This window comes from Dreissena polymorpha, chromosome 5, assembly GCF_020536995.1.
Source record: "Dreissena polymorpha isolate Duluth1 chromosome 5, UMN_Dpol_1.0, whole genome shotgun sequence".
In the NCBI taxonomy this organism is placed as follows: Eukaryota; Metazoa; Mollusca; class Bivalvia; order Myida; family Dreissenidae; genus Dreissena; species Dreissena polymorpha.
Window position 1 is genome coordinate 18721758 of NC_068359.1, and position 27520 is coordinate 18749277.

At 32.5% G+C, this 27520-nt stretch overlaps 1 protein-coding gene across 2 annotated transcripts; it reads right to left on the minus strand.

Annotated features, from left to right (window-relative positions):
• Positions 1 to 5197: 5197 nt before the first annotated feature.
• LOC127831710 (uncharacterized) lies at positions 5198 to 18063 on the minus strand. Of its 2 annotated transcripts, none has more exons than XM_052356741.1 (5): positions 17973 to 18063; positions 15434 to 16000; positions 6385 to 6483; positions 5750 to 6157; positions 5198 to 5380 (listed from the first exon to the last, which is right to left on the minus strand). In XM_052356741.1, exons 2-5 carry the CDS (start codon positions 15573 to 15575, stop codon positions 5352 to 5354), a joined length of 678 nt encoding a protein of 225 aa, XP_052212701.1. In that variant the 5' UTR covers positions 15576 to 16000; positions 17973 to 18063; the 3' UTR covers positions 5198 to 5351. The 2 variants fall into 2 exon arrangements, with proteins under 2 accessions (XP_052212701.1, XP_052212700.1); XM_052356740.1 differs by having other exon boundaries at positions 5709 to 6157.
• Between the last annotated feature and the right edge of the window lie 9457 nt (positions 18064 to 27520).

Here is a 27520-nt window from a genome sequence, read left to right on the forward strand (position 1 = left end):
AAACTTTCACTTTTACTATATTTTCCTGAATCATTTTTATACGGGCCCCATCTGAGACAAAAAAGGCCAATAACGGACTCGTATGGAACGATTTTGGACTGGTCCATATTGACATGTCCTGATCTACTCCATATAGAACCAATAATGTCTACTGGGAAATTCATTATCATAGGATTGGAGTAGTCATTACATTTTGTTTTTTAGAAGTTTGTAAGCTTCCTGTGCGAACACTTTCATGCGTGTTTGACAAATAGATGTAACAGAGCTGGACTGAACATATATAATCGGCTCGCGTAGGATGTAATGGTCCTTGGCTGCCTAGTTAGCGCACTGGTTTGTTCACGCGCCTCTGACCTAGGCAAACCGAGTTCAATCCCCGTTCCCGGAGGCATGTTAGCTTGGTTATTGGTCACCATACCGGACACGTGAGAAGTTCTCCATGTACTCTGGTTTCCCCCAAACGTTCATGAGTATAGTTGATTAATCAGGTAGGAGTGCTGGGACACACTTCGTCTCCTCACATAATGCAGCCTCAGTCGCGAAAGGACATCATAAACTTTGAAATACAAACACGCCTGTAACGGTTCAACGGTCGTTTAAGAGAACGTGTCGTTATAGGGGTAGGGCAGATAATAGACGTTCGGTCTAACTTTGTCGTATGTTTTAGACAATATCATACGGCATACGGCAGAGCTCGACCGGACTTTTATATTTTGCCCGCTGCCGATATAGCATCCCGACGGTATTTGGCTAACGCTAGAATACTTAGCATGAGTATGTTCGTATGAAGCTATGATCTAGCTGATGATAAATCTGAGAATAAATCTGATGACCAAGATGATGGCTTTTCATGGTAATTAATATTAAGTCATATTAGTTAACTCAATCACAATTAATACCTGTATTGTGGATAAACGTTATCATAACGGCAAATGTGTTCGCGGATAGTAAACGAATAACGAAAATACTGATAATGTACGGTCACCTCATTGTTTCTTTACATGTACATCTTTTTTCTATGCAGTATTCGTACAATCATCTTAAGGAGCATACCGACGGTATTTTCATTGAATATAGAAATGTTTTAAAACAGTTGTTATCAAATCTTCTTACACATATCTCGTAACATGTTTGAATTACTACAATCGAAATAAAGTAAGTAACATATCAACGATCTTGTTCCGTTTCACGCCTGCAGTAGAAATCGAGCTCACGCCTAGAATAACCTAATAAGTTATTTAGCACACAAATGTTCGGAAATACACCCACCTCGTGTTCGGCTGACACTCCATGTGCGGAAATAGACTTATGTACTTACCTAATTCAAGCTGACAGTACATACGATATGCAATGCACATAACTATAACGAACCTAAGAAAATGTAGCCCATACTCCGGTAAACTGTATATGCATACATAGTCCGGAAATACACTCAGATGATCGGCGCTAGTAAGAATCTCGCTGAAGTGTTCGGAAATACCCTCCCCCGCTCTAATAAGTTATTTAGCAAAAAAAGATCGTTCTACTATGTATGTATAGATATTGACAATACATTTGTATCTATGTAGATAGTCGAACTATCTTTTTTTTAAGAAGACGTTTTGTCGGAAGTTTTTTATTAATTGAGTATGTGTATGCATTACTTAAACAACGGGTAACTAAAAAATAAATAAATAAATAAATAAAATAAAACATTATCATCGACATCGAGCGCATATGGTTTGGTTTGTGATTCAATGACAGTTACGTGAAGTTTTCAAAAGAATGACGAGCCAAAATAGTGACATTTATTCTCAACAATCTACCATTCCATACGAATTGTCACAAACTGATTAGGCATTTTTAAATGAGCTTGCACAAGTTGATCAGTTATACAACATTAGTGATGAATCGTTTTCAAAACAGCGCTTTATGAATTATGCCTTGTTGTGATGTCTTAAATGTTGAACATTCATTTATATGGTGCTGCATATGTTGGGAAACAACTATTAAAATATGTACAGGTATATACATTTCATAATTCACTTAATTCAATTGGGTGAATTTTGTTAACAGTTGCAGAACCATGTTTACTAGATGCCACACTACACTACTCATGGGATTTTGCCCAGTCTGTGCACTACCCTCATCACGCTATGCAAGTGGGACGGATCTGCTTTGCCAGACCAAGAAAGTGCCATGTGTTTGGGGTGTGCGCTGAAGGAACAGGTATGTTATGGTTATACTTGGTTTAAAATATCTTCACAATATGTAATTGTTATAACATTGCACTACAGCGATTTTTCTTCCCCAATTGGGAAAAGTACCTGTACCATACCAATTGGGAAAATTAGCGTGAAAAAACCTGAAATTGGGAAAATTCGGGTCATGAAAAATCTACCAATTGGCAATCAGTTTTTTTTTAATTACTTGGTATTAAAAGCAAAAATCAACTCAAATATTGATTTACATTCATTTTGGCTTGAAATGTTCAGTGTAAGTGCTCATTTTATTTGTCAACTATCAGATAATGCACTTTTGGAACAAAAGTGAAGAATTTGCCTTCCTTTTGGGAAATTTTCAGACAGCAAATAGGAATTTTGTAGTTTTTCTTCAATTGGGAAAGTACCTTTTACGGGTACTTTATAAAGAAGGGAAAAATCGCGGCATTACTATTAGAGTAACACTTGCTGATATACTGCATAAAAATGTTTCAAAATGATATTTCTCTTCAGTTAACATGTTAAAACTTTATATATTTATTCGCTGCTGTTGAGCTTGTCGAGCATTTATGAATTTTACGGTTGTACCTGTATGGTTTAATAAACAAAATAAAGAAATGTATAGCTCTAGATGACTTTTGTTGAATGTCCATGGAGTACAATTATCTTAGTTATGATAGGAAAAGATTGTTATGGTAACATCTCAGGAATTATTGTTTCAAAAAGCTGGCATAACCAAAAAAACTATTATAAAATTCCGCAGTTCGTTCGTAAAATGAAGTAATTGAGCATCAGTAATTTTCATTGTATTCAAATGAGAATTTGCTCCTAGTATCAGGTGAATTAATTTGCATTAGATGCACTAAACCTGTACATCATTGGTTTTCAAAACTTAAGTAAAAATATGCTTTTCATGTATTATGTTATTATTATGGTATGGAGTTTATACACAATTATCTCAAACTGTTGCTTGTTCATTAGATGTATCTAAAATAGTTTATAGTCGTTTGGCACGTACGTTTCAATACGTGTACTAGTTGCAATGATGGGGGAAAATGGTTTTATGTAGGACAAGAAATAAACTTTTTTTCAGAAATTAAGATTTTTCTCTGGTCACTCCTGTTTTAATGATATTAAATGTATGATCGAATTGTATATTCTAGTTCAATACATCAGCAAAAAGCCTAAGCAATTATTTTCACCATCGAGCCATGAAAGCTTTTAATTCCTATCAATTTATTGGCATGAGAAAAAAATATAATACAAAACTTCGTTGGTGGCTTCTTTTTTACCACAATATATTTTTTAAACATCAACCCCAATATGGTTTGAAATAATGTACGATGTATTAAAGCTAAACGATAACTGCAACTAAACAGTTTATAAGAATCAAAATGCAGTTGTGTGCTACCTATCCGATATATCCTTTAGTATTGAAATCTTTGTAACCGAGTAAGCTTCATTGATTGAAAAAATGCATCCTAATTTATCAAGGGAAACCTCTCTTTAATATATTCTTTTACTATTACACTACTGACAAAGAAGATAAATCAATAACCTGTTCAATGTGTATAAGGAAAATAACAACGTACCTCCGGTAATTACTTTGAGTTTGTGATATTAATTTGCACCATACAAATTTCATTTTTAAAAGACAACAAAAACACTGTTTTTCCAGAACATTTTATAAAAAACTGCATTTAAGCCAGAACTGCTTGGATTTTTGTTATTTGACATACGTTTTGGGTTGTGAAGCTTCCGCTATAGTTATTTTACCTTCTATTGAATTTGACTGCATCGGATTTCATTTTGGACAATTTATTCTTTTAACATATTTATATAAATATACTAACTACTACATAATTTGTTTTTATTATAGGCTGATTAGGAGATGCTGGTGTATCAATGATACATTGTTTGTCATTAAGTTTACTTTAAACTTTATTTTAACTGCATATATTGTTTAATGTCTTCAATGTTCTTATTTGAAATGGATTTTGCCAACTATTTAATTATATTCAATGATTTGCTTTTTGTTTCCTGTTTTATATAAGGTCAATATAGATAAATTGATCTCCATTTCCTATAAGCAGTGGTTCTAAAACAATTTAAAATTGATCATTTACAAAACTGTAATTCACGATCATGAATTTCGTTTATATTTGATTAATGTTAAATAGGTACTGCGTATTGCAGTAAAATATCATCATGTTTTATTTAAATCCAGACATTACACAACGTCTGGCAGAAGAGACGTATTATGCTCAAAAGACCTGGTTTTTGCAAGCATTTCAAAAAGATAATTTAAAAGAAATTTTAAAGAAGTGATTACACAATTTATTGGATTCCAATCAATGCATTTTAAATGTTGCAAAAGCTCTGATGTAATTAAACACGATCCAGCCTAGCCTATTTTGTTGCTTTGTTCTACGCCATGTACATCTTTTTTGACTGGTTATGCTGCCTGAAGGGATCTACGTGATTGTACCAATTAATTATACGACTTAATTTCGAGTCTTAGGGTTAAATTTAACGCATATGACAAATGCCTACTTTTTAGATATTTCAATAGTTTAAACGATATCAGTAAAAACAGGAGGGCGAGTCAGTATTTTCAAGTTTAGCGATATTCGCTAACAGAAATGTCAAATGCAATAAAATAACCTTTTGAATCAGCAACATGTGTATGTACTTTATGACCTTTGCTATGAATATGAAAATACTCATTCACTTAACATAAACTGAAACAAAGCTTAAAAAGATTTCAGATCCCCATTCGAATTAATGGTCTAACACAAATCAGGGGTGACATATGAGTCCTGCAATCTACGTTGACGATCGAAGAAAATAATGTTTTCCAATTTAGAGGTGGCCAATGTATAGTTTGCTTGGCAATTTAAAAATGCAACCAGATTGAAATGCGTACCTGTACATCTTTACCATGAACAGTTAAACTCAATACCGTTATACCTCAAGTACACCAATAAAACGACAAACAAAGAACAATAATATAACTTTGTCAAAGGTTGTTGTAACAGTAAATTGCAGATGTCTTCTCTGATATTAAAATAAGCTACATATGATGATAGTGTTCTTCCTCGGTATTCTCCAAATCATTTGTTGGTTTCTGTTCCTTTGTGACGCATTTATCTAACCGATGCTGTCATTCTTCTCGTTCTCTACAATACATTTTATACGAGGGAATACACAACAACGTGTCGCGAAACACTTTCGCTAAAATAAATTTTAAAGACAGGACAATTTGGAATGATGTTAACATATTTCTGTAATTTATATTAATGTCGATTCTTTGGTTTAATTTAGTTGCTTTGAGACAGGTTGATAGGATTCAATTAATCATTTAATAATGACTAATGCGTATAAATATAGTACACTGCACACGTCGAGCATTTATGATGTTTTTTTAGCTTAACATTAAAAGCCAATAGAAACATCGGAATCATAATCATAAGGTTTTGGTTAATGATGCTGGACGTGTATACATACGTTTTTGTAAGTTGACATGCGAGTTTGAGGTAGAAATGTACCTGGAAAGGGCATTATGTTAAGCGTTTGTTCATCATCACCACTGTTATCAGATTGCATGACGTCATCTGTGCCTAACAGGTTAGTCTGTTCGTCGCCTATATAGTTCACGGATTGTACAACGCATTCTGTGTCAAACAGGTTGGGCATGTGTTCGTTGTCTAAATTGTTAATATATTGCGTGGCGTCGTCTGTGCTTATCATTTCAGTTGTCAGACAATCATTTAAATTGTTTGCAGACTGCAGAACGTCACCTGTGTTAAGCAGCGTAGGAATGTGTACAGCATTTCCATTTCCCACGCTGTGATCAATGTGATTTGTTGAAATGCAGATATCAATTTGGCCGCCATCTCTATTGTACTCACATTCAATATCTGTTAAGGCCGTGTTATTCGGATCGTGTAGCTCATCTTTTATGTAAAACGAAAACAAAAATAAGCATTTTCAGTTAAATCCACATAAAATGTTATCACTACAATTAAAACAAATTTGATTTAAAAAATTGTTTTGTTGTGTAGATTTAGTGCGCATTACTCTTTAAGAAGATCGCATGAACAGTTCTACCCAGAGTTCTGTCTATTTAACAAAATGTTAACATCAGAGCATTACATCTAGTATTAAGCATCATTGTATTTACCTGACGTGTTTTTGAGAACTAGTTGTTGACAAGTTGGCTTTGCAGTGCCCTTTTTGTTTTTGTGCGTTCTTTTCTTCTGAGACAAATCAATGGTTTTACCTGAAACAGGTGCACACAGGTGAATCAACGAACGTGTATACGTCTTTGTTGCTAGGAAGACGTTGAATGCAATATAAACACGTTATAGAGTCAAATAGCTATATAATAATGATAAATGGTATAGAGATTGTAAGTAAAAATCATTTTAAAATCAAATATCTCTATATATATTTATAAAGATATATGCTTATCTAAACTGCCAACTTAATTGAAAAATGACCTTCGTTTGATTGGTCAACTTCACATTATTATATCAATTCAAAAGTAAATAAATTAATCTGTGACCTGAAATGCTTTGAGAAACAAGCAGCCTCTCGCTTGTTTGTTTTAATTGTTGGCGATTCTTATCAGCCTTGTACAACTGATAATCTAGCGATTCAATTCTAATTCCAGCAAGTCCCAGATTATTAATTTTACTTACTTTTTCTTATAAAGTGAATTACATGTATTCAAATATGTGTACATAGTTTTATATTTACACGAACTCTGAATCAAATTATTTATAATAAATGCTATTGGTGAAATGGCATCATATGTATGATGGGTCTTGCAATTGTACTTAAACTGTCATTGAATAAAAACAATTCAGACAAACATAACTGGAATTTGTAATCTATGCAATTTAATTCATTTAATAAAATTAATATATTTTATTATATTATATATTCTATAATATTTATGTTTTAAGTTTGATTCGAATGTGACACATCTCGGCAGATATATTATTAACTTTAAAATATTATTGCATGCGAAGATATAGCGATCAAAAGAATAAGCAGTATTGCTGTATTAGTAAAGAAACGAAGTATATTTAAACTATGTTTAAATATCCATCCATAATAAGCTCGAATTGGCTTTCATAGGCAAACTTTCCACTTTCACTTCCAAATATAGTCGATTTTACAATTCTATGCTACAGCATACACATTAATATCAGATATCTTCAACATATTTGATTAAGTTTTTACTTAGTGTCACCAATTGTTGAGCATTGTGTGCACAAGTTTATCTTATCTTTATTAAACGCATTCTAGCTTCTACTAATTTATTATAAAAAAAGGACTCCTTGAAAACACTGTCTTCATTCGTATATGAAAAAACAGTGACTATGTTCAGGGGAAAGATAATATGGTTTAGTTTGGAAAAAAGCAAAGTTATACTGGTTCGGCACATAGCAGTACATTCAGGGCTAAATATACAACAACAACAAATACAATAGGTTTATTGGTACTAAAATGCCGTCGGTCCAATATACAAACATACATGCAGTAATCGTAAGCAGTGTCATTGTATACAATACAAAACAACAATAATCACGAGAAGTGTTAAGAAAAAAAGAATTATGCTTATAGATATATAGTCAAACATTTAAGCGATAGTTAGGTGTATTTGAATCAATATCGGTTGTGGGTGTTATAAAATCATTTAGAAGCACATGTACAAATGAAAAATAATCGCACAAACTGTACAAAATATGCCAGTTAGATTTCAGTTATAGTAAACTTGCCCTTAACTAATTGCAACGTCAAGATATTTACCCAAAGCAAAAATTAGCTTGTTGCCTAGTGGTAGACATAATCAGCACAAATAAATCTTGTTATATAGTACAGTCAAACCAGTTTTCGATGACATATTGTTATCTTATATGATTATAAACAGGGCAGACTAATAAAAAGAGATACTCTTTTTCAATACTATGCATCTGAAGTTGTCATTTATCAGCTGCCGTATTTCGCTTATACACAAAATATCACATTACCCTCCGGTATTGCTTGATTGTCAAATCGTCAATATGCAAGCGCAGCCCCTGGTGGTTCAACGAACACAACGAAAGTTTCACTTGCGTTGGTGTATTTGAGCTATGTCCGGAATCCTATATGTAGCTTTCAGTAACCGAGACCTGATGTAAGTTTACGTCATCATATACGTATTTTACAACATCGACAACGAGATGATCATTTCGAAAGAAAGCGTTTTTGTCATTATATAGGCTATCTTTAAAACAAACTCCTATATTTTCGACCGCAATTGCATCACATACTTGGGCAAGTCCTTGTCAACTCGAATTGGAACTTTTTTCCCAGCTTTCCTTTTGGAACGAAATTCTGCAAAGATTCTATCTCCTACCTCAAATATTTTCACACTTTATTAGTACTGATCTCGATGCCGATTTACTTGAAATACGGTATGCAAAGTCAAAAGAGTTCTCATTTTCTGAAAGAACCAACTGCCTATTGATGTAAAGTAGTTTCGATTCGGTTTGTGTCTAGGTTTCGTTACCATCGTCTTCAAGAGTGAATACTTTCAGGTTTTTCTTCTTGCCGTGCCGCAAAAGATTCTCGTGCTGTTGTGTTTTGTAAATTTCCATTAGCTTGATTCCATGGTTATTAGCTTTTTTGTTAGGCTGCTAACTTGTTCAGTTAATTCTTTTTTTTTTCTTTTTGAGATCTGTAATGTCCTTTTCAAGGTTTTTAACGCATTTTCAATGGAATCAAACTCATTATTAAGTTGCTTAACGCTTTTATTTATTTCAATTAACAAGGTATCGGCATCCATATCTCTTTCTTTGCGTGTAAACTCTTCATTAGGCGTGGGGTCAAACACAGATGCACCTTGTTGAGAAATTAAAAATCGGATCCACGAGTCCAGTGATGTATTCGGGTTTGTGTCTGTTTGGGTAAATATTTGATGGTCAGCGATATTTTAGCCGACATCATGGTCGATATAAGTTGCTGGTTTACACTTGCTCTTCACTTTGTTATTCTTCGGAGGTCCTTGATTTGATTCTACACATTACACAACGAGAAGGAAAAACAAACATACGCGACTTGTACGAGACACATTGATTACGTCAATTACTTTTCCTGTCTGTTGCTTTTGTGATTTCGGCATTATCGTCGGGTTCAATGACCGATTCTTGCTCGCCAAACTTGTGAAGCAACGCCCATTATGGTTATCCGGGTATATCGTAGACTAATGTGCAGGTGCAGATAGCACAATATCGGTACTCTGTCAAGCTACACTGCGTCTGCAATCAGGTACAATCAGGTACAATCAACGCTTATATGCGATGCCTATTCAATAATACTGTCTCTACCCGTAATTCCAATAGGCAGATTAGAGAATCACTGTTCACAAGTGCGCGACATTTTTAGTGTACATGTTGCACTTTGTACTTGCAATAGCCATCGAACAATGAATTATTTCTTTATCTTAATTACTTTTACTTTAAACATATAATTCCAGAATCAGTCACTACATATTCCAAATCTAAAACGCTGCTATCCTTATAAAAAAATCACAAAAAATATCCATTAAACCCATGTCATGTCACAGTAAGAAAAAACTCGTCTGCACGCCCTGACAATCACTACATACTAAATGAGCTTTAATAACAAATTAATTGTATAATCCTTAAGTGCACCAATCGCTGATTCAGTCAGTGCAAACAAATACATATTAAAGCTAAAGGTACTTTAAAAAGTGAGATCGAAGATGGGGAAGATGTATATTGTTAATATAAAGTACTATTGTTTGATACAAACAAACCATCCTTCAAATTATGATCCCCGCAGATATTCTTCATTCACTTAATTATATTCAAGAAGGCGTGCTATTTTAAGGCCCTGTTAAAAATTGTGTCTATATAGTTGTGTAATATTGCATAAAAATGGTATTGCTCGACTATAATAATATCAAGGGAAGTGTCGTCAGCAAAAAAACGGATTTAACTTTGTATGGAAATAACTTTATTGATTATGAATTCTAAAATTAATAGTGGGTCTAGTATAGAGCTCCGTGGAACCACGGCATCTAGTGTAGCCCAATTAGAAATTGCATATGAAAATGCTATCCGTTGACGTCTACAATTTCCCGTAATTTTGAAACCAGTATAGCAGCTTCCCGCGGATATAAATATCATGGAGTTTAAGTAAGAGACCTAGGTGCCGGACTTAATCAAATGCTTAACTATTGTCAAAAACAGCTTTGATCTATATTCAATTTGCAAGATTATATTTTAAAACGTTATATATATATATATATATATATATATATATATATATATATATATATATATATATATATATTAGGGGTGGCAAACCTAAGCAAATTCGTAACCGGTTAACCTGTTTCGATATTCGAGCAGTTAACCGGTTAATCGACTGTCGTTGTACCGCATGAATTTACCATTTTATCAATTCAATACAGTTTCTTTACAAATTTTGTTGATCCTTTAAATTGAGAATTCAAATTCTAAATTTAATATACATTTTGAATCTAATACTTAGTAATTTCCGAATGTCATTTTCGACATTTTTTACATGCTTGTCGGTAAACTGTGATATTTCTTTGTTGTAATTTTACCTTCATCAGACTGAGTCTTTATGTCATTTACACATAATTATTGTTCTACATTTTGATCAATAAAAGCTAGTGCAGAATTTGAATTATGTTGTGTTTTATTAACACTCATTATCCTTTAAGAATTACGTGCATTAACAGTTTGCTGATTAATAACAATTGTCAATTAGCATAAATATATTTTGCAATGGGCATAGTGGTTTTCAAACCTCTGTTGTTAAGGCCTGTTTATACTCAATGTCTTTATTAGGGCGTTTAAGTTTCCAATAGTTGTTAAAACAACAGTGATCGGGTGTAATCAGAGTGTCCAGCTTAATTGATTTTATCAAACAATGGTAGTCAACACAATGGCATACTTGATCCACAGGGGGCATCACGGGGTGGTAATCGACGATAATTTGCGATAAGATAAGCGGATTAGCCAATGCAGTGAAAAGAAGTAAAACAAAACTTACGATATGAGCATTTATTGCGTTCAACCAAAAATTGTGTTTTCTGCGAGAGTAACCGAATATTTATTGTGTTACCGGTTAACCTCCTTAAGAAACGGATAACCGGTTAACCGAATAACCGTTGCCATCCCTAATATATATATATATATATATATATATATATATATATATATATATATATATATATATATATATATATATATATATATATATATATATATATATATATATTTTATATATATACTAATACATAGTGCCAGTTACGCGGTCTCGGTAGTTTTCAGACTATACTTACGAGGTCAATATAAAAAACGGGGTCTGTGTACAACCCCGCGTTCTAGGCACCTTTAATTAGTATGAGGGGGTGTAGGGGAGTTCATGCAATCAAATGTCACAATAAGGTCTTAAATCGAAAACCACAATCACGTCTGAAATTGAAATTTTATATACCTCGCAATTAATTTCACTATATATTTCCTTGTGAAAGACGTCAAATAAATGACGTATTTATATATAATAATATATTAGGTACACCTATATACCTTAATTCGTGTTTATATCGGATAAAAAAGGGTATGGAGATACATGTGTTTAAAGTGGGAACCCCATGACCTATATAAATATATACATATTTATTTATTTACTTTACTTACTTTGTTCGTGGTTTGGGTCACCTGGTAAAAATCCAGACCAAATGAGGTGAATGTTCTGTTACTAACAAGATGATTTTACACATGCTCCCAACCCTCGCAAAAAAACAAAGACTATTTCTTTTGATCACCATTTGCAAAAAAATGCAGTGACATTTGCATCTTTCCAACAGCTTGACATTCTTTTAAAATATGGTTACTTATACCGTCAGGTCCTGATGCTATGTCAACTGAAAGTGACTTAAGGATATCAATTATATGAGAAGCGAGTTAACCACAATCTTCAATTATGACTCTGTTTTCGTTATGTTTTACCATATTTCTACACACTCATGAGTGATTCTACGAAAATAATACCGCGGTTCTAAAGCAAAGTGTCAATCGATGATGAAATAAAGGACACATAGTTATTAAACATTTCAAGAATATTACTTCAACGGTCATGAAACACATATGACTGATGCCCGCACAACATGTTACACCAATCTTAATGTGCACATACCTCATGCATGTGTGGATCACAGTAATATAAAAATTATATTTCCTATTGACACTTCTTGAAGACAAGTTTTGAATATTTGCTTTAATCCCATGACAAATAGAAGAAGTTTGCTCCAAATACTCTTACCAATTTATGCTACTATATCATAAACATTGCTATGAAAACGGCATATAAATGAAGGGGAAACAATTAGGTATAAAACATGCATTACAAATATGCACTTCTTGATGATGACATATACTAAATTTCATTTTAATTAATTCGCTTGAAAAATGTGGATGTAGTTTGCTCCATTCACATTTTATTACACTGCCATTTTAAAGGCTAAGCTTTATGGTACATAACTTCAAGGATTTTGGGAATGACCAAATGTCTTTTACTTGAAAACATAATAGTTATGACATATTTAAAGTTGTAATTAATTTGTTTATAAATATTGACGTATATTTATAAACAAATTAATTACAACTTTGCTTCACAAACTTTATCAAGAATAATTATACAAATATGTTGACCATTTTAATATGAAAACGGGTCCTGCATATTATTTTTTTTCATTTTAATGACATATTTTTAGTTTCATTTGAATCACTTAACAAATGTGAAAATTATGTGTTCTACATACTCACATGCAGATAGGCGAAATGACAAAGCGAACGACCGCCAATACTAGTATACAATTCTCTGCGTTTGAATTATAGTTAAACAAAGTTTAATTTGCTTTGAGAATGCATGATATCTAGGGCCAGTTTATGAAAGTGTCATGATTTTATGTTCAATAATTGTGTAGACTGTACAGGCCCTTTATCCATACAACCCTAACGCAATTGATGGAGTTCAAATAAGGCGGACACAGAAGCTTAGTATGCAAATACCTGTCACGGTTTTCTTTAGGTCTAGATATTTATTTTGAGTAAAACCATCAACACCTGCAATGCTATAATGAACTGCTGTATATGAAATAGATGTATTGGTTTCTGGAGCCTTTTTAGTGCTGGAACTCATTGACGTGTACCGGAAAACGTTTGCAAAAAGAACTTTTTAACTTGTAAAAATGTTTTAAAATATCTTAACATACCTAAGTCCATTAGCGTTCAACTCATCTACTAAAATGAACGGCGATAATTAATACTCGTTTCAAAGTGTAATATTGATTGTACTTGCTGAAAACTGTCTACCGTCAAAAGTGGCCATTGGTATATGTATTATTACTTGCATTTCGACAATAGCGATGGATAAATATTAAGATTAAGAACAGTGAATAAATAACACGCTATACGTTTTTAATTGCAATTTAACAATAATTTTATCATTGTTCACTTTGACAATTTATATGAAATATTAGTCAAACAGTACTACTTTGGTTATGTTTGTTTCATCCATTTGAAGGAGGAACGTTGATCTGTTAGTGTCTTCTGTCATTGTTTATTTGGGTGGGCGTCCTTAGTGTGCATACGCAGATGGATAAAAATAAACTATTAAAGTGATTAACGCTGTATGTTTCAGCTTACAAACAGCGACAAAGAATGGGCTTCACCCGCTGAAGTATTTGATTTAAAAAAAACTACACATATTTAAACTGATTGCCTGGCCTTATTTTACAGTATTCCGTGTTACAGCACCATGGTTACTCAATGTAACACCATATCCGTTGAAACATATAACCATGGTGTTGCTAACAGGCAACTTTCACATAACTGACGAAAATAATCATATAAGAGCCATATCCTTTTTAATAGGCTTTATTCAATTGTAATGTTTGCAGAACAACTTTTCAAATATATTAATTTGTTGGTATTTGAACTTACTTAGAAGAATGAGAGACAACATCATTTTGACATGTTATATATCATGTTATATCCTAGTGCAAATTATTTGTTGTATATAAAGACAAGTAAAAAAGTTCCCGTGAACAGCAGTTTCATCTTGAAATGAAATGTAATGAGTTATATTCTAATTATGCGAGAGTATAACTTTATTTATAAACGTTAGTAATTGTATATGTCAAACAATTGAAGTAGTTATGTGGTTAGAGGTGAAACAAAATTGATGGCAACATTACAAGTACACATGGCAAGAAATGTGTTGAGCTTCAGTTCTTGAGACATATGTGTTGCTGTTTTTAAAACTTCAATTTGATGTTTCGAGTAGGAAAATGTTTAATTGGGAGTTTGAAACTTGAAGATGTTGGTATATTGTATGCTATTTTGATGGGAAAGGTACTTGTAACAGATGTACACTTCACAAGGTCATTTTAATGCAATATGTTTTAATAAAAATGCATGCCTTTTTTAAAATATGATTATAATACTGTGTATACAGATGCTATTGGTATTAAACAATACGATAGCACAAAACATTGTGAATATATTGAATAAGAAAGTTTAAATATGTACATCATGGCACATGTAGTAAAATATCGAAGTTAATATTATTGTAGATATATGTACACAACAATTGTATGAAGGATTTTTTTAATGTAAAATACAGTTGATCAATCCAGGCATAAACAGGCGATATATGGCTGGCAAATTGATGGGTAATGTTGGCATGCAGGAATATTGTTTTCATTTACCAGTGTTTCGTGTAATAATATATCCAGTGGATTTTTCTAACCAATCCAAAAACTTAAGAATAATTTAAACTTATAATGTCCTTTTGGAATATTGTACTCGTTATCAATAATTGAATTCGTACATTCTCCGTGTGCTAAAATCCAGCGCAGTAGTCTTGTAATGTTGAAAATCTTTCTTGAATGCAATTATAACTGCGTGTACTGTTTACAATAAGACAAAGTTATATAAAATTCAAAATGTGAAGCACTATTGTTAGATCACTAATAGATAATAGAACAAAATAGTATCTGATTTTATTATCCGACTGTGCGAACACTTTGAAAATAATTATTGAAAACAGCCTTTTCATATGATGGTAATAAGTTGTCACACTGATACGAATGTATAAAACCTACAAAATGACATAACCTCGTGCGACTACATCATGCGACAGACTCACAATGGTGTTCGCGGTTTGCTCTTCGCTAACAAACATCGTCCACCTGTTCAGCCATTTTGAAATGAGGATGTGATCTTCAGGTGAGAAATCACGTTGAGCTAGCAGGTCCATCAATCTTGTCACTTCGTTAATTATGAGTGGATATCGGCCGAACGAATTGATCGCGCCATGAATAAGAGTTTCACATAACAAAGTTTACACATCCGATGTCACGCCCGCCTCTGAATTAAAGCTTGCAACAAAGCTCGCTAGTTCGTTCACCTGTCTAGAATAAGCAGTAACGTTTTGTCTGTTAATAAATTCTTTGTCGTAACCACCAAATGAGCTTGTGCACGACTGCACATGGTGGTGATAAGGATTTGACACTCTTAGAACGTAAATACCAGCTATAAGTAGCATGATAATAATAACAAAGTGTTGATACGAGGATAATGCCATTCTGGTAACAGTGGCATGTAGTTGTAATTTGTTGAGAAAACACTTGTTTCGCTTTTATCTTGACGTGTTGTATTTTAGAATTATGAGTCTTCCAGTATCTGTAAACAGATAAACAAGTTTGAGAATCACAGAAATACAAGTAAACAACAAACATTTAGCTTAAAATCTTCACAATTAAGTATGGACCTTCATAAGCATTTTGGTTCCATCTTTCTGTAGTGTGTATTTGAATTGTATTTCAAAACCAACAGAATAATTTAGTATTTTTATAATTGCAAAATATGGTGATTGATCTTTAAGAAGACATGATCCCATCAGATTCAGTAGGTAAAGGACTACGAGTTGAAACAATTATTGCAAATTAGAACTTTACATGAAAAATAGCCATCAATTAGATAATTATATATAGTCCAGTTGACGAGTGACGTCACGCGCACCTGCAAAGTTTAGACTCCGCCCACTGGTTGGCAAAAAGAGGTGGAATTCATATAAGCGCATATAGAGAAGGTTGACAAAATGATCGTTTTTAATGATAATCATGCACATATCAAATATAATTTTACTAATTATGTCTATATAAAACATTAGCATGCAAGGGAATGCATCTTTGGAACGGTTATATTTTTGTTATTATTCGTTTTTACTCACAACGAACTCGGGAGTGGAACACAATCTAAGAGCTCGATATGTGGTCGACACAAAAATCTCTCTACTTGGCACTTCTTCACGACCATTTTTAGTTTTTCAGAATGAATTAAATTTAAAGAACGAAAACAAATAAGGATGAAAACAACCAACCAATAGGTGTATTTTCTGTACGCAACATAGGGTAACTGATTTAAACCTTTATGTCTGAAAAAACTTACCTTAATTGTTACACATTAAATAAATTAATGTAATTGTTTTATTTAATTGTTCACACTAATTCTGACACTCTTAGTTGCAGCTTTTATATCCCGGTGTTTAATTGCACCTCTGTTCATCACAAACAAATTATCTCGTTATGATCGGATACTGTCCAGACAATTACAAAGAAAACATGGTGTCATAAAGTAAAACCCAGGGACCTAAACTTGGGTCTCTGAATAAACCACATGTGACAGACGAGTGTCTGGTCATTAAACACAAGTTACGATACCTCCATGTCATCTCTTGGCATATTGAGCAGTCATTTAAGACAAATTTTAAAGCTAAAATACTGAACACTTGCTTCAATAAAATATTTTAACATTTAAAAAATGAAGACATTTGTCGGAAAAGGATTAACAGGAACTATATATATATTAGGCATTTTAATCATAATAATACATTCTTTAACAACTATACATTTAATGTAAAAGAAAATCACCACAATATTTAAAAATTGTAATGTATAACGCTTTTTAGGGCTTTGATTTATATTAAATGCACCTCTGACACTATCGATCGCTGATGAAAAATAACACTATCCACACCACTTACAATTATAATGAAATTAATACATTTTTATAATTGTTGAACTATAATTTATTTAATTCTTACTATCAGAAAGAAAACGGCTAATTTATTGTTTTGTTTTGTGGAATTGTCAGTATTTAGTCTTCCGATCACGTTTACTCTATGCTTATAACTACTTCGTATTTTTATGACGAGGAAATTTGATTTGTGTATATACATCTATTTGGTACTAAATATGATATAATTGCACTATATTTTAAGAGTTTTAATGTTTATTTCGGTCTTATTACCAATTTATTGACTAAACAAGAGCCCTTTATACATGTTTTACGTTACTGTAACGAGTGTTTTTGCCAAACAGCGAGTGCGCATGCGTAGAAAATCCCGAATGTAAACAATAACATTCAACTGGTCTATAAAAGCAAAATAAATCTTCGCTTATTCCGCAAATTACATATAACATGTATATACATGGTTTACTAAAAAAGGAATATGGTATTCAAAATTATGACAGACCAGTTGATTGGTATATAATGGCTAATCAACACAAAATCGAAAGTTGGCTTGTTTAAAAAAAAAACGTCTCATTTAATTATTGAAATCAAAGATAAACGTCTAACCGTTTTACTCTACCTTTAACCGTATTTAATTATATGTGTTTTGTTTCCTCTTCCCGAAGTTAATGAATAAATGGAGGAATTAAGCGAGACTTTGAAAACAATGTAAACACATTTCAAAATAAACCGCATTTAGCATAATAAAAAGCGTTTGTAGAGCACTTTATTATAAATATAATAATACTTACATTCTTATTAATTATTAATTTCATTAGGTTCGCAAATAATTGTATATAAAGTTCTTGTAACAATTCTTATTTTATACAGTTACGTTTGCGTGATTTCCTGACAGATTGTATTAATAGATATATTGACAGAGGCCTATCAGTGTACACAAACAAGTAAGTTATTTCCCTTCTTGAATATCTAGTCAGGTAACTGTGATGAAGTTGTACAGTTGATGTTGTAACCTCCCTTTAAACAGTAGCGTATGTTCAGCTAGACATAGTAGAGATTTATTCGATTGATGGTCATTTTAAATTTCGACTTATTTTAGGAGCAACTGTATGGGTTATTGATAACATTATCTTGAAACATGTATAAAAAGAGTGTTTTTTGTTCAATGCAACGATATATAAAATAACAGTTGATGCAATGTTGGATTATGTAAACCCTCCAAAACTACTTCTTATAATTTAACCCTTTCCCACCCAGAAGCAAAGTGAAAATGGCTATGTGCACACAACATAAAACCAGAACAGCCTGCGAGTAACTCGCAGTCTGTTCAGGTTTTATGCTGTTTGCTACTTATCAGTATCTAAGGTTTTAAAATGAAGTCTTAAAAATTTTAATCTACTAAGAAAGGTCTTCAACTATATTCAACTTTTTAAGGGACTTCAAATGCGTAAAAATATGTATCTAAATAGTAAAGGGTTAAAGTAGCATTAATTCTATAGCAGAACAGAATATATTGAATTTTTAGCATTTGAATATGTGTTATAGGCCAAAGTAACAAGGATTTATATGAATACTTGTTGCGCCATTTTAGATATAATGATGTTATTAATTTACCTTCATTTGAAATTATAAAAAACTAATTTTCGTCAAAATATCTAAAGACTGATCTTTTTATAAGGCAGTTAATCAAACTTTATTCGTCTCATGTTTAGAAAACACGCATTCAACATGCTTGTAAGTAGAATTCTATTATAATACAAAAAAAGACATGATATGATACGTAACGATCGACACAACACAAGACATCACACAGCATATATTATATTATATTATATTATATTATATTATATTATATTATATTATATTATATTATATTATATTATATTATATTATATTATATTATATTATATTATATTATACTATATGTTATTATATTATATTATATTATTATTGTAGTATTATTATATTATTATTTTTATTATATTTTTATATTATATGTTTAAACAATATATACGTTTAAATATTATATGTTTAAATATTATTTTATATAAAATAATTATTATATAATTTAATTATTAAATGTTATATTATATTATATTATATATTATATATTATATTTTATTATTTTATATTATTTAAATAGCATCATATTTGATTATAAATTCTCACCTCCAAGCCAAGTCCTGTTTACATTTTATTTGTTTGTTTTGTGGATTTTGCATAAAGAAATGCATATTGTTTAGTATATCCATGTTTGATGATTAAATTTTGTATGAAACAAAATGTGATTGCTTAAGTTTGTCAATATCTCGTGTGCTATATATCAATTTTCATTCGTGCGTTTATTAAAGGGACAGTCTTTTCAGCTGTGCAATTTATAAAAGTATTATGCTGACTGGTCCTAAGTTATTCAGTAGCTGTGTAAAAGATCCGATCCAACCAGTAACATGTAATTCGCAAAGTTCTAATGTAGCTGGTTTTGTATTAAAAACACAGTAAAACGATTATATATTTCAAGTATCAATTGTCAAACTGCGTAAATAAAACTGGAAAAAAATATAACTCGTCCCTTAATCGTGTTTGAAATAGTGCCTTTATTCTTTCTCTTGTACTGTTACAAAGTCTCAGCTCATTCTCAAGGGTGTGTTAAATATGTAAATAGTAATTTTTATTTAAAGGGACGGTTCCACTGTTACCATAATCACAAAATATCGACAGCTTCTTGCTTTTATGTTGTTATGAGCCCCATTAAACTGCGTGATTTCTTCAAAATAAAATGCACGCAAAATAACTTTAAAATCTTAACTTTGTCACATCGCGTTCGTTATTTTACCCCATGTTCAATACTGATATTGTAATTTCAGAGTAAGTGGTTAAACAAACACAACAAGTGATGTTCATTTTGATAATATGAAAGTAAAATTGTTTATCTATCTGTAAACCGTTCATGAGATATGAAGCAGTAGTTAATACATTTGAATCTTTCATTTAATCAAGTTTCAATTGTGCTCATCTGGTTTGAATATAATCATCGAGAGAAATAAATTGTATATAAATATAATTCTTACTGTTTGTTTAGAATTGCGCTGGGATGAGTGTTATATTTTTTCCACTAGCATGTAATTTACCAATATGATGGTGCTAAATGATAGGTTGGGTGCCAATAGACCGATAAACAATGGATCACATTTCATTTTATTGACTTTACAAATACTTTACCTTAGCTAAATATTCTAAGAACCTAGATAATAAGAGGTTTTGACTAAATACACTATATATAACTATAACTATATATATACGTAATATATATTTATTAGGTTTGGGGTCAATGGGCCATCCCTTCTGATCACCTGTTAGTTTAAACCTATTTATTTTAGCTCGATTGCATCGAAAGCCTCTGGCTTATATAAACGCTCTCGAGTCCGTTGCCTGGACCTATAACCAGTACTTGCTGTCTTTGGGGAAGATCTAGAGAGCGCTCCCCGAGTGGGGATCGAAACCGTAACCTGAACTTATTATCGCCTGTTAATAACAAATTATTGTAATGCGTAAATCAAAAAATGATAAAATACTGTGGAAAAGTAACGGACCTCAATAAATGCGTGCAGTTTTTTATGTTCGTATTGTCTTCTACATAGATCCAGTCTGATTTCTCTCAATAAATATACGCGTTAAATATCGATTATTAAACTCTCCCGTCAGCTTTCGGTGAGATAATTTATATTTACTAGGGTTGTAAAAAATACTCAAGTGATCTAATCAATCGCAAGACAGGGAAGTGTAGTTATTGACGTGTAGGTTATAATGACCAATATATCTTTTAGACTGGAATTGTGGCTGCACTATGTGTCTAGCTGCGTTTTTTTCAGGGCATCAATTTCGCTCCTTTGTTCTTTAATTGTTCTTTTTAGGGCATCTATTTCGTTTTCGCTTTCGAAATCGCATCCTTCCATTACTTCTAATTTTCTTAACAAACTTCCAAGGAACTTTTCTTTAATTTCATCCATTGTATCCTTAATTATGGTTTTAATCAATGATGTGTCATTCTTTGTCAGCATATTTGACAATTTGGCACTAATTTCGTCTAGGCGTTTTTCGATTGGTGTTTCGGTTTGCTCTGTCCTGGATTTAGTTGCACCGCTTTGTATAAAGTGCGTCATGCTTTTCTGATTTTGTTTCTCGTTTTCCGTTTTCGACTTTTTACTACTCTTTTTGTTCTGTTTAATACGGTTATTTGGGTCTAGTGTTTCGAACACATGCACGTCTTTTAAGCCAGCCTCGGCTGCATTGGCTGCGTTGCTCTCACTTGCCGTAGATGAGTGCTGGCTTTTGCTCATTGTTTTATTGTTTATAAGGTTATTAGGTAAAATCCGATTCTCTCCATGGTCTTTATGAGTTTACAACGGTTTATTCGGAGCGATGCAACTTCTTTATACTCCATTAGACGAATCGATAATCGTGACGAATTCACAGCACATAACGTTTAACAGGTAATAGGCTGCCAGGATAGAACATGTTTGTCACCTGTTGATAAGTTTTGTGATTGCTAAATTTATGAGATTTTGAATATTAAAATACCCCACCCGCGTGAATATAGAGCGGGAGGAAAAGTAAATCTAGAAATGTCATTTATAGCACATTTAACAAAAGTTCTTAAATTGGCTTTCGTGCAATAGTCTATATTAATATAATCCATCCATTTGAAACACAGATTGCACTCAGATCACTCGCGTTTATTTTATTTCACAGATCTCATTTTCAGTGTACGTGTTAACATTTTAACCGTAAGCGGAAACATTGTCTCCATCTTGATGATACGATGAAAACTATTCAAGTTAAAGAGAGGACGAGTCTAACTTGGTCACTTTTTAATGCCAACCAATACTATTCCATGTTTTATGATCCGATTGTAACTTTTTGAGAAAGAGAACGGACGAATTTTATTTTATACTTAAAGGCCATAATTCTGAAGTACTTCAAGAGATCTGGCTAGTTATAGGCCTTGTCTGAGTTTGTATGGTGGCAGATGTTCCAATATTATGTACTGTCTTTTAAATGGGCATATACCAAGGGCTGTATGTAAAACACGCATGCCCCCAAAATATATTCGAGATCATATTTTTATTAATGGGCAAAAGGTGTAGTGGCAGCCATTGTGTGAATACGTTATTAACCATTTAACTGCTTGAGGTAACTGTGACCTTGACCTTTGACCTAGTGACCTGAAAATCAATAGAGGCCATCTGCCAGTTATGACCAATGTACCTAAGAAGTTTCATGATCCTAGGCCCAAGAATTCTTGGGTTATCATGCGGAAACCATTTTAATGATTCGAGTCACTGTGACCTTTATCTTTGATCTAGTGACCTGAAAATCAATAGGGGTCATTTGCCAGTCATGATCCATGTACCTATGAAGTGTCATGATCCTAGGCCTAAGCGTTCTTGAATTATCATCCGGAAATCATTTTACTGTTTCGAGTCACTGTGACCATGACCTTTGACCTAGTGACCTTAAAATTAATAGGGTTCATCTGCCAGTCAAGATCAACATACCAATGAAGTTTCATGATCCTAGGCCTAAGCGTTCTTGAGTTATCATTTGGAAACCAGTTTACTGTTTCGAGTCACTGTGACATTGACCTTTGACCAAGTGACCTGCAAATCAATAGGGGTCATCTGCCAGTCATGATCAATGTACCTATGAAGTTTCATGACCCTAGGCCTAAGCGTTCTTGAGTTATCATCCGGAAACCATTTACTGTTTCGAGTCACTGTGACCTTGACCTTTGACCTAGTGAACTGAAAATCAATAGAGTTCATCTGCCAGTCATGATCAATGTACCTATGAAGTTTCATGATCCAAGGCCTAAGCGTTCTTGTGTTATCATCCAGAAACCCTTTGGTGGACGGACCGACCGACGGACCGACGGACAGACCGACCGACCGACCGACATGTGCAAAACAATATACCCCTTCTTCTTCGAAGGGGGGCATTGCAATCAAGTAAAATAGTTACTGTATATACATCGGGACATGCACATATTTGGTGAAAATATAGTTCTTTATCATTCTTGAAATTGGGACCCATAAAATTATGAGTTTTCATGTTTCATGAACTGGGCAACAGTGTCTGCCACTTTGAATTACAATTGAGCCAGCAACAAAAGGACACTAGATAAACAGTTATCTGAGGAAACTGCAGTGTATGAGCTAGGGAAGTTGGGGATGTTTTATTATAAATCTGAAACTCATTTCAGAAATTATGACCCCGTCACAGTATCTTATACATTTCTAGCAAGTAACACTATATCTGTCGTTTTTGCTGATACTAGCTATTATGAACTTCAACTTCACTGTTTTATATAGGTCAAATACAAACAACTAATTAAATTGAACCTCATAATCAAATAAAAAATAGAAGACAGTATAAAACATATAAGTTTCATAAACAAATTAATACCAGTTTACCAATTAAATTATTAACAACTGATATTGAAGCAAAAAATATTTCCATGTTGATTATAATAATTACATTCAAAATGTTTTCCATAATGATGATTAAATGTTTATGTAAAATTGTGGTTTATTCATAACTAAACAAGTATTGTTAATCACACTGCAATTAAATTCCAATTATAATTAATTTGATATATTTTGATAAATTATTTATTCCTTCTTATCATATAGGAAAGAAAAATTGATAATGTACATGTATTATTAAAAATAATCTAGTGTCCAAACACACACAGAAATTATGGTAAACGTATAATGTAATTATCAGATCCTAAAAAACAGGTTTTACAAAAAGTGCGTTCAAAAAAGGAAAAGTAAAACCACAAATGCAAACACAGGTTGTATGTGATTGCATGTCAAAGTCAAATCACATACTTTATGGTATAAAACGGAACAACAGTCGTAAGTTTACAATTCTAATTCAAGAAAATATGGCAAGCGTTCAAATCAAATCTTAAGCTAACAGCATTATTCTCAACTTAAAGAAATGCCACATAATTGAATTTCTTTGTTTTTAAATAATGAAACCCGTATACCAGACATAGCTTACTGCAAATGAATTGTTTCTATAAAAATGCAATCATTTTGAACAATGAAGGAATGTAGTAGTGCAAGACTGTGTAATTATAATCAAGAAACAATGAAAGAATGACAACGAAACTAACCAACAGCTGATCTGATCCTAAAATTTGAACCAGATCAACTACTGACTGTGGGAATCTTATGTCCCAATGAATCTCTTGGGTACATGTATTCTTTAAATCTGTAGGCTTGTGATGTCCCGATGACAATTTATGGCAAATATTTTAGTCTCCTTTTAGTCTCCTTAAAAACTTGTTGAATGTTGCATTTAGAGTACCCAACAAGACTTTATTGAATAAAATAGTGACATTACCACCAAGAGGTCTTGTTTCAAAACAATAAATAACTGGTTCTGCTCAATAGAATACAAATACAAAATAACAGTGAATATCATACAAATGCAGACATTAAATATGAGTAAGAATACCCTCAAAGCTATTGTAAAACACACATACATTGCATGAAGTGTTCAATGTCCAATGAGGCAGTTCAGACCGGAGCCAGTTGAAGCAGCAACTGTTAGGCCAAAGCAGCATGAAAACAAGCCAACAGGCAGAGTAGGCCCCTAGGGCAAGGGCACCACAACTTTTACATAGTTTATTGGAAAGAAGCCCCTTTTGGCCCTGACAGATCCCTCAAACCAGTTCTCGTCTATGTGAGCAATGAGTGTGATGATCTCACCCTCCTGGAAGCCGAGTTTATCCTCGGTCTCGGGCTCAAAGTCGAATTGCACCTCTGCACATGCCTCCTTCTAAACCATTGCAGAATCTGCAAAACCAACAACCATGTCACATGAATGGCTTTTATTGTTTATCATGCATTATTTTTATATGAGAAAAATTGAACCAGAAAACAAAATTATGTGAATTATAAATACATTCAGCACATATTCCTTTCTTCCCCAACTTTCCTCAGAGGTTAAAATTCTGCAGCACCCTTGATGACACTAAGTGTTAGCTGACAAAAAAACCTGCACAAACCTGTTAAACTAATTAGAACCTAACAAACAACTGCAAAAACCTGTTATACTAATCAGTCAACATATTTAACACAGAACTGGAATGTCTACACTTTGTTTCGGAATTGAAAACAATAAAGGGAAGGTATTTCAATAAGGCATGATACTTATTCACTAACAAACAAGAGATATGTGTCAAAAATGTATATTCCAACCTCACATACCCCAGACGTGCAGACAAGTCTTTAATAAATTATATTTTTCAGTGAGTTGTTTGATATTGCATATGCACATTTAAAAATGGGCAGTTAATTATCATTAATGCTACTGCTACTACTACTGCAACTAAAGCTATTCTTATAATAATAATAATTAAAATACCTAAAAAATGACAACTTCTACCACAAATTCTACCACAACTTATCCAGCATATTTGTTGAATCTAGAATGTGTGTGTTTCTCTTGTTTTACAATAACTTGACAAATTAAGTGTAGAACTATGTAATGTTTTTGTTTATTTTAACACACCTTGTGCTTAATTGAAGTATGTGAACGGAACAGCGTGTCTATTACCTGTCTTGTCTGAATCTTATTGTCTCAATATCATGATTCAACCCTCTTTAACCCTCTTTTCACAAAGCACGGCTCAATTATATTACACAAATTTTATCACATTTTGTATCCTTGTCATGTTGCATTTTCATATATTTTTTGACTGAACAATATACTGGTATCCAATTAATACATTTGTTGAGCAATGGCCTTTTCTACCCAGTATAGCCAGTACCGTAGATTGATTTATTTTCAAAGACATCAAATTTTGTGGATTAATAAAATCTGACGTTTTTGCTTGATCTTACATTCAGATATTTTGTTAATGTATGATATAAGACTGCACTTCTACATTAGTTGGTAATTTGTCTTCAATATTGAGAAAGTCCACAACAATCCACAACAATTGAATATCACTGGTTTCTCAGTATTTGTGGTGGGTTTATGAGGAACGTGATAATAAAGTAACACACAATGTATTTAATCCTGAGAATGAGGCTACACAATTAGGATAACAGTTACTAAGCTCTTCCCCAAGAATGTTGCTGAGTCAATATTGCAAACTTAAAACATGTCAAGTTGTAATGTTTGACCTAATGTCCTGTGATTACAGTTGAAATATTTAATTTTACCATAGTTTTTTGACAAACATTTATATTTATTAATCTATTTTCATATTTTTTAAAGGGGCCTTTTCACAGATTTTTGCATGTTTTGACGTTTGTCATTAAATGATTTATATTGATAAATGTTAACATTGGAGCTAAAAAGCCCTAGTAAAAAACATGAATAAGATTAAAGAAAAAATGACCCCTGGAGTAAATGGAGTAAAAGTATGTCGCTTAGACCACTCAACCGTCCGTCCTAACACAATGATGGATGTATTTTATACTTTATATAAGCAATCCTCGTAGTATCAGAAAATATAACGACAACAACAAAACTCTCCAAATGATTCAATCGTTTCGCGTTGCAACGCTTTATAATTTTCGGGGTTTTTAATCGTCAAAAGATGCATATAATGGATATTTGAGAGCATGGTAAATGATCAATATTACCGTTTTCACACAAATATAATAACCTAAACCAAAATTTGCGAATCTGATACATTTTTTTTTAATTTTGTCAATTTACCCAAACGTAAAAAAGCCCCTTTAAACCAGCTTATAACGTTTTGATATTTTCTAAAACACAAACAATATGGAGTTAAGTACACATTTAATGAGATTGGACACTAGGTGAATGAACATGTGCTGAACCACACCACCCACCACCTGGCAATATACAATCAATATTCATGGGAAAATAACAATGCTCTTTTTGCTTGTGTAGCAACTCGTAATTCTTTTATAGGCAATTCTTGATATATTGGTCCTTATTATTTTCTGATTAAATATGTAACAAAAAAGGCTTTTAAAGTATTGCAAGCTATACCCTACCCCCAAAAGCCCCCATGAAATATATAAGAGTTTGCAAATATTTTTTTTGTAAATTGTATTGTGCTTTAACTATGCGAAGTATTTCATAAATAAATCCAAATGTCCATTTGTTCCAGAAGTA

Coding starts and splice junctions, on each gene's coding strand:
- LOC127831710 (XM_052356740.1), bottom strand. CDS start 15,575: ATGGACCTGCTAGCTCAACGTGATTTCTCACCTGAAGATCACATCCTC. Junction 6,484..15,433: donor GCATGATGTAGTCGCACGAG/GTTATGTCATTT, acceptor CACCTGTTTCAG/GTAAAACCATTGATTTGTCT. Junction 6,158..6,384: donor AGTTCTCAAAAACACGTCAG/GTAAATACAATG, acceptor TTTACATAAAAG/ATGAGCTACACGATCCGAAT.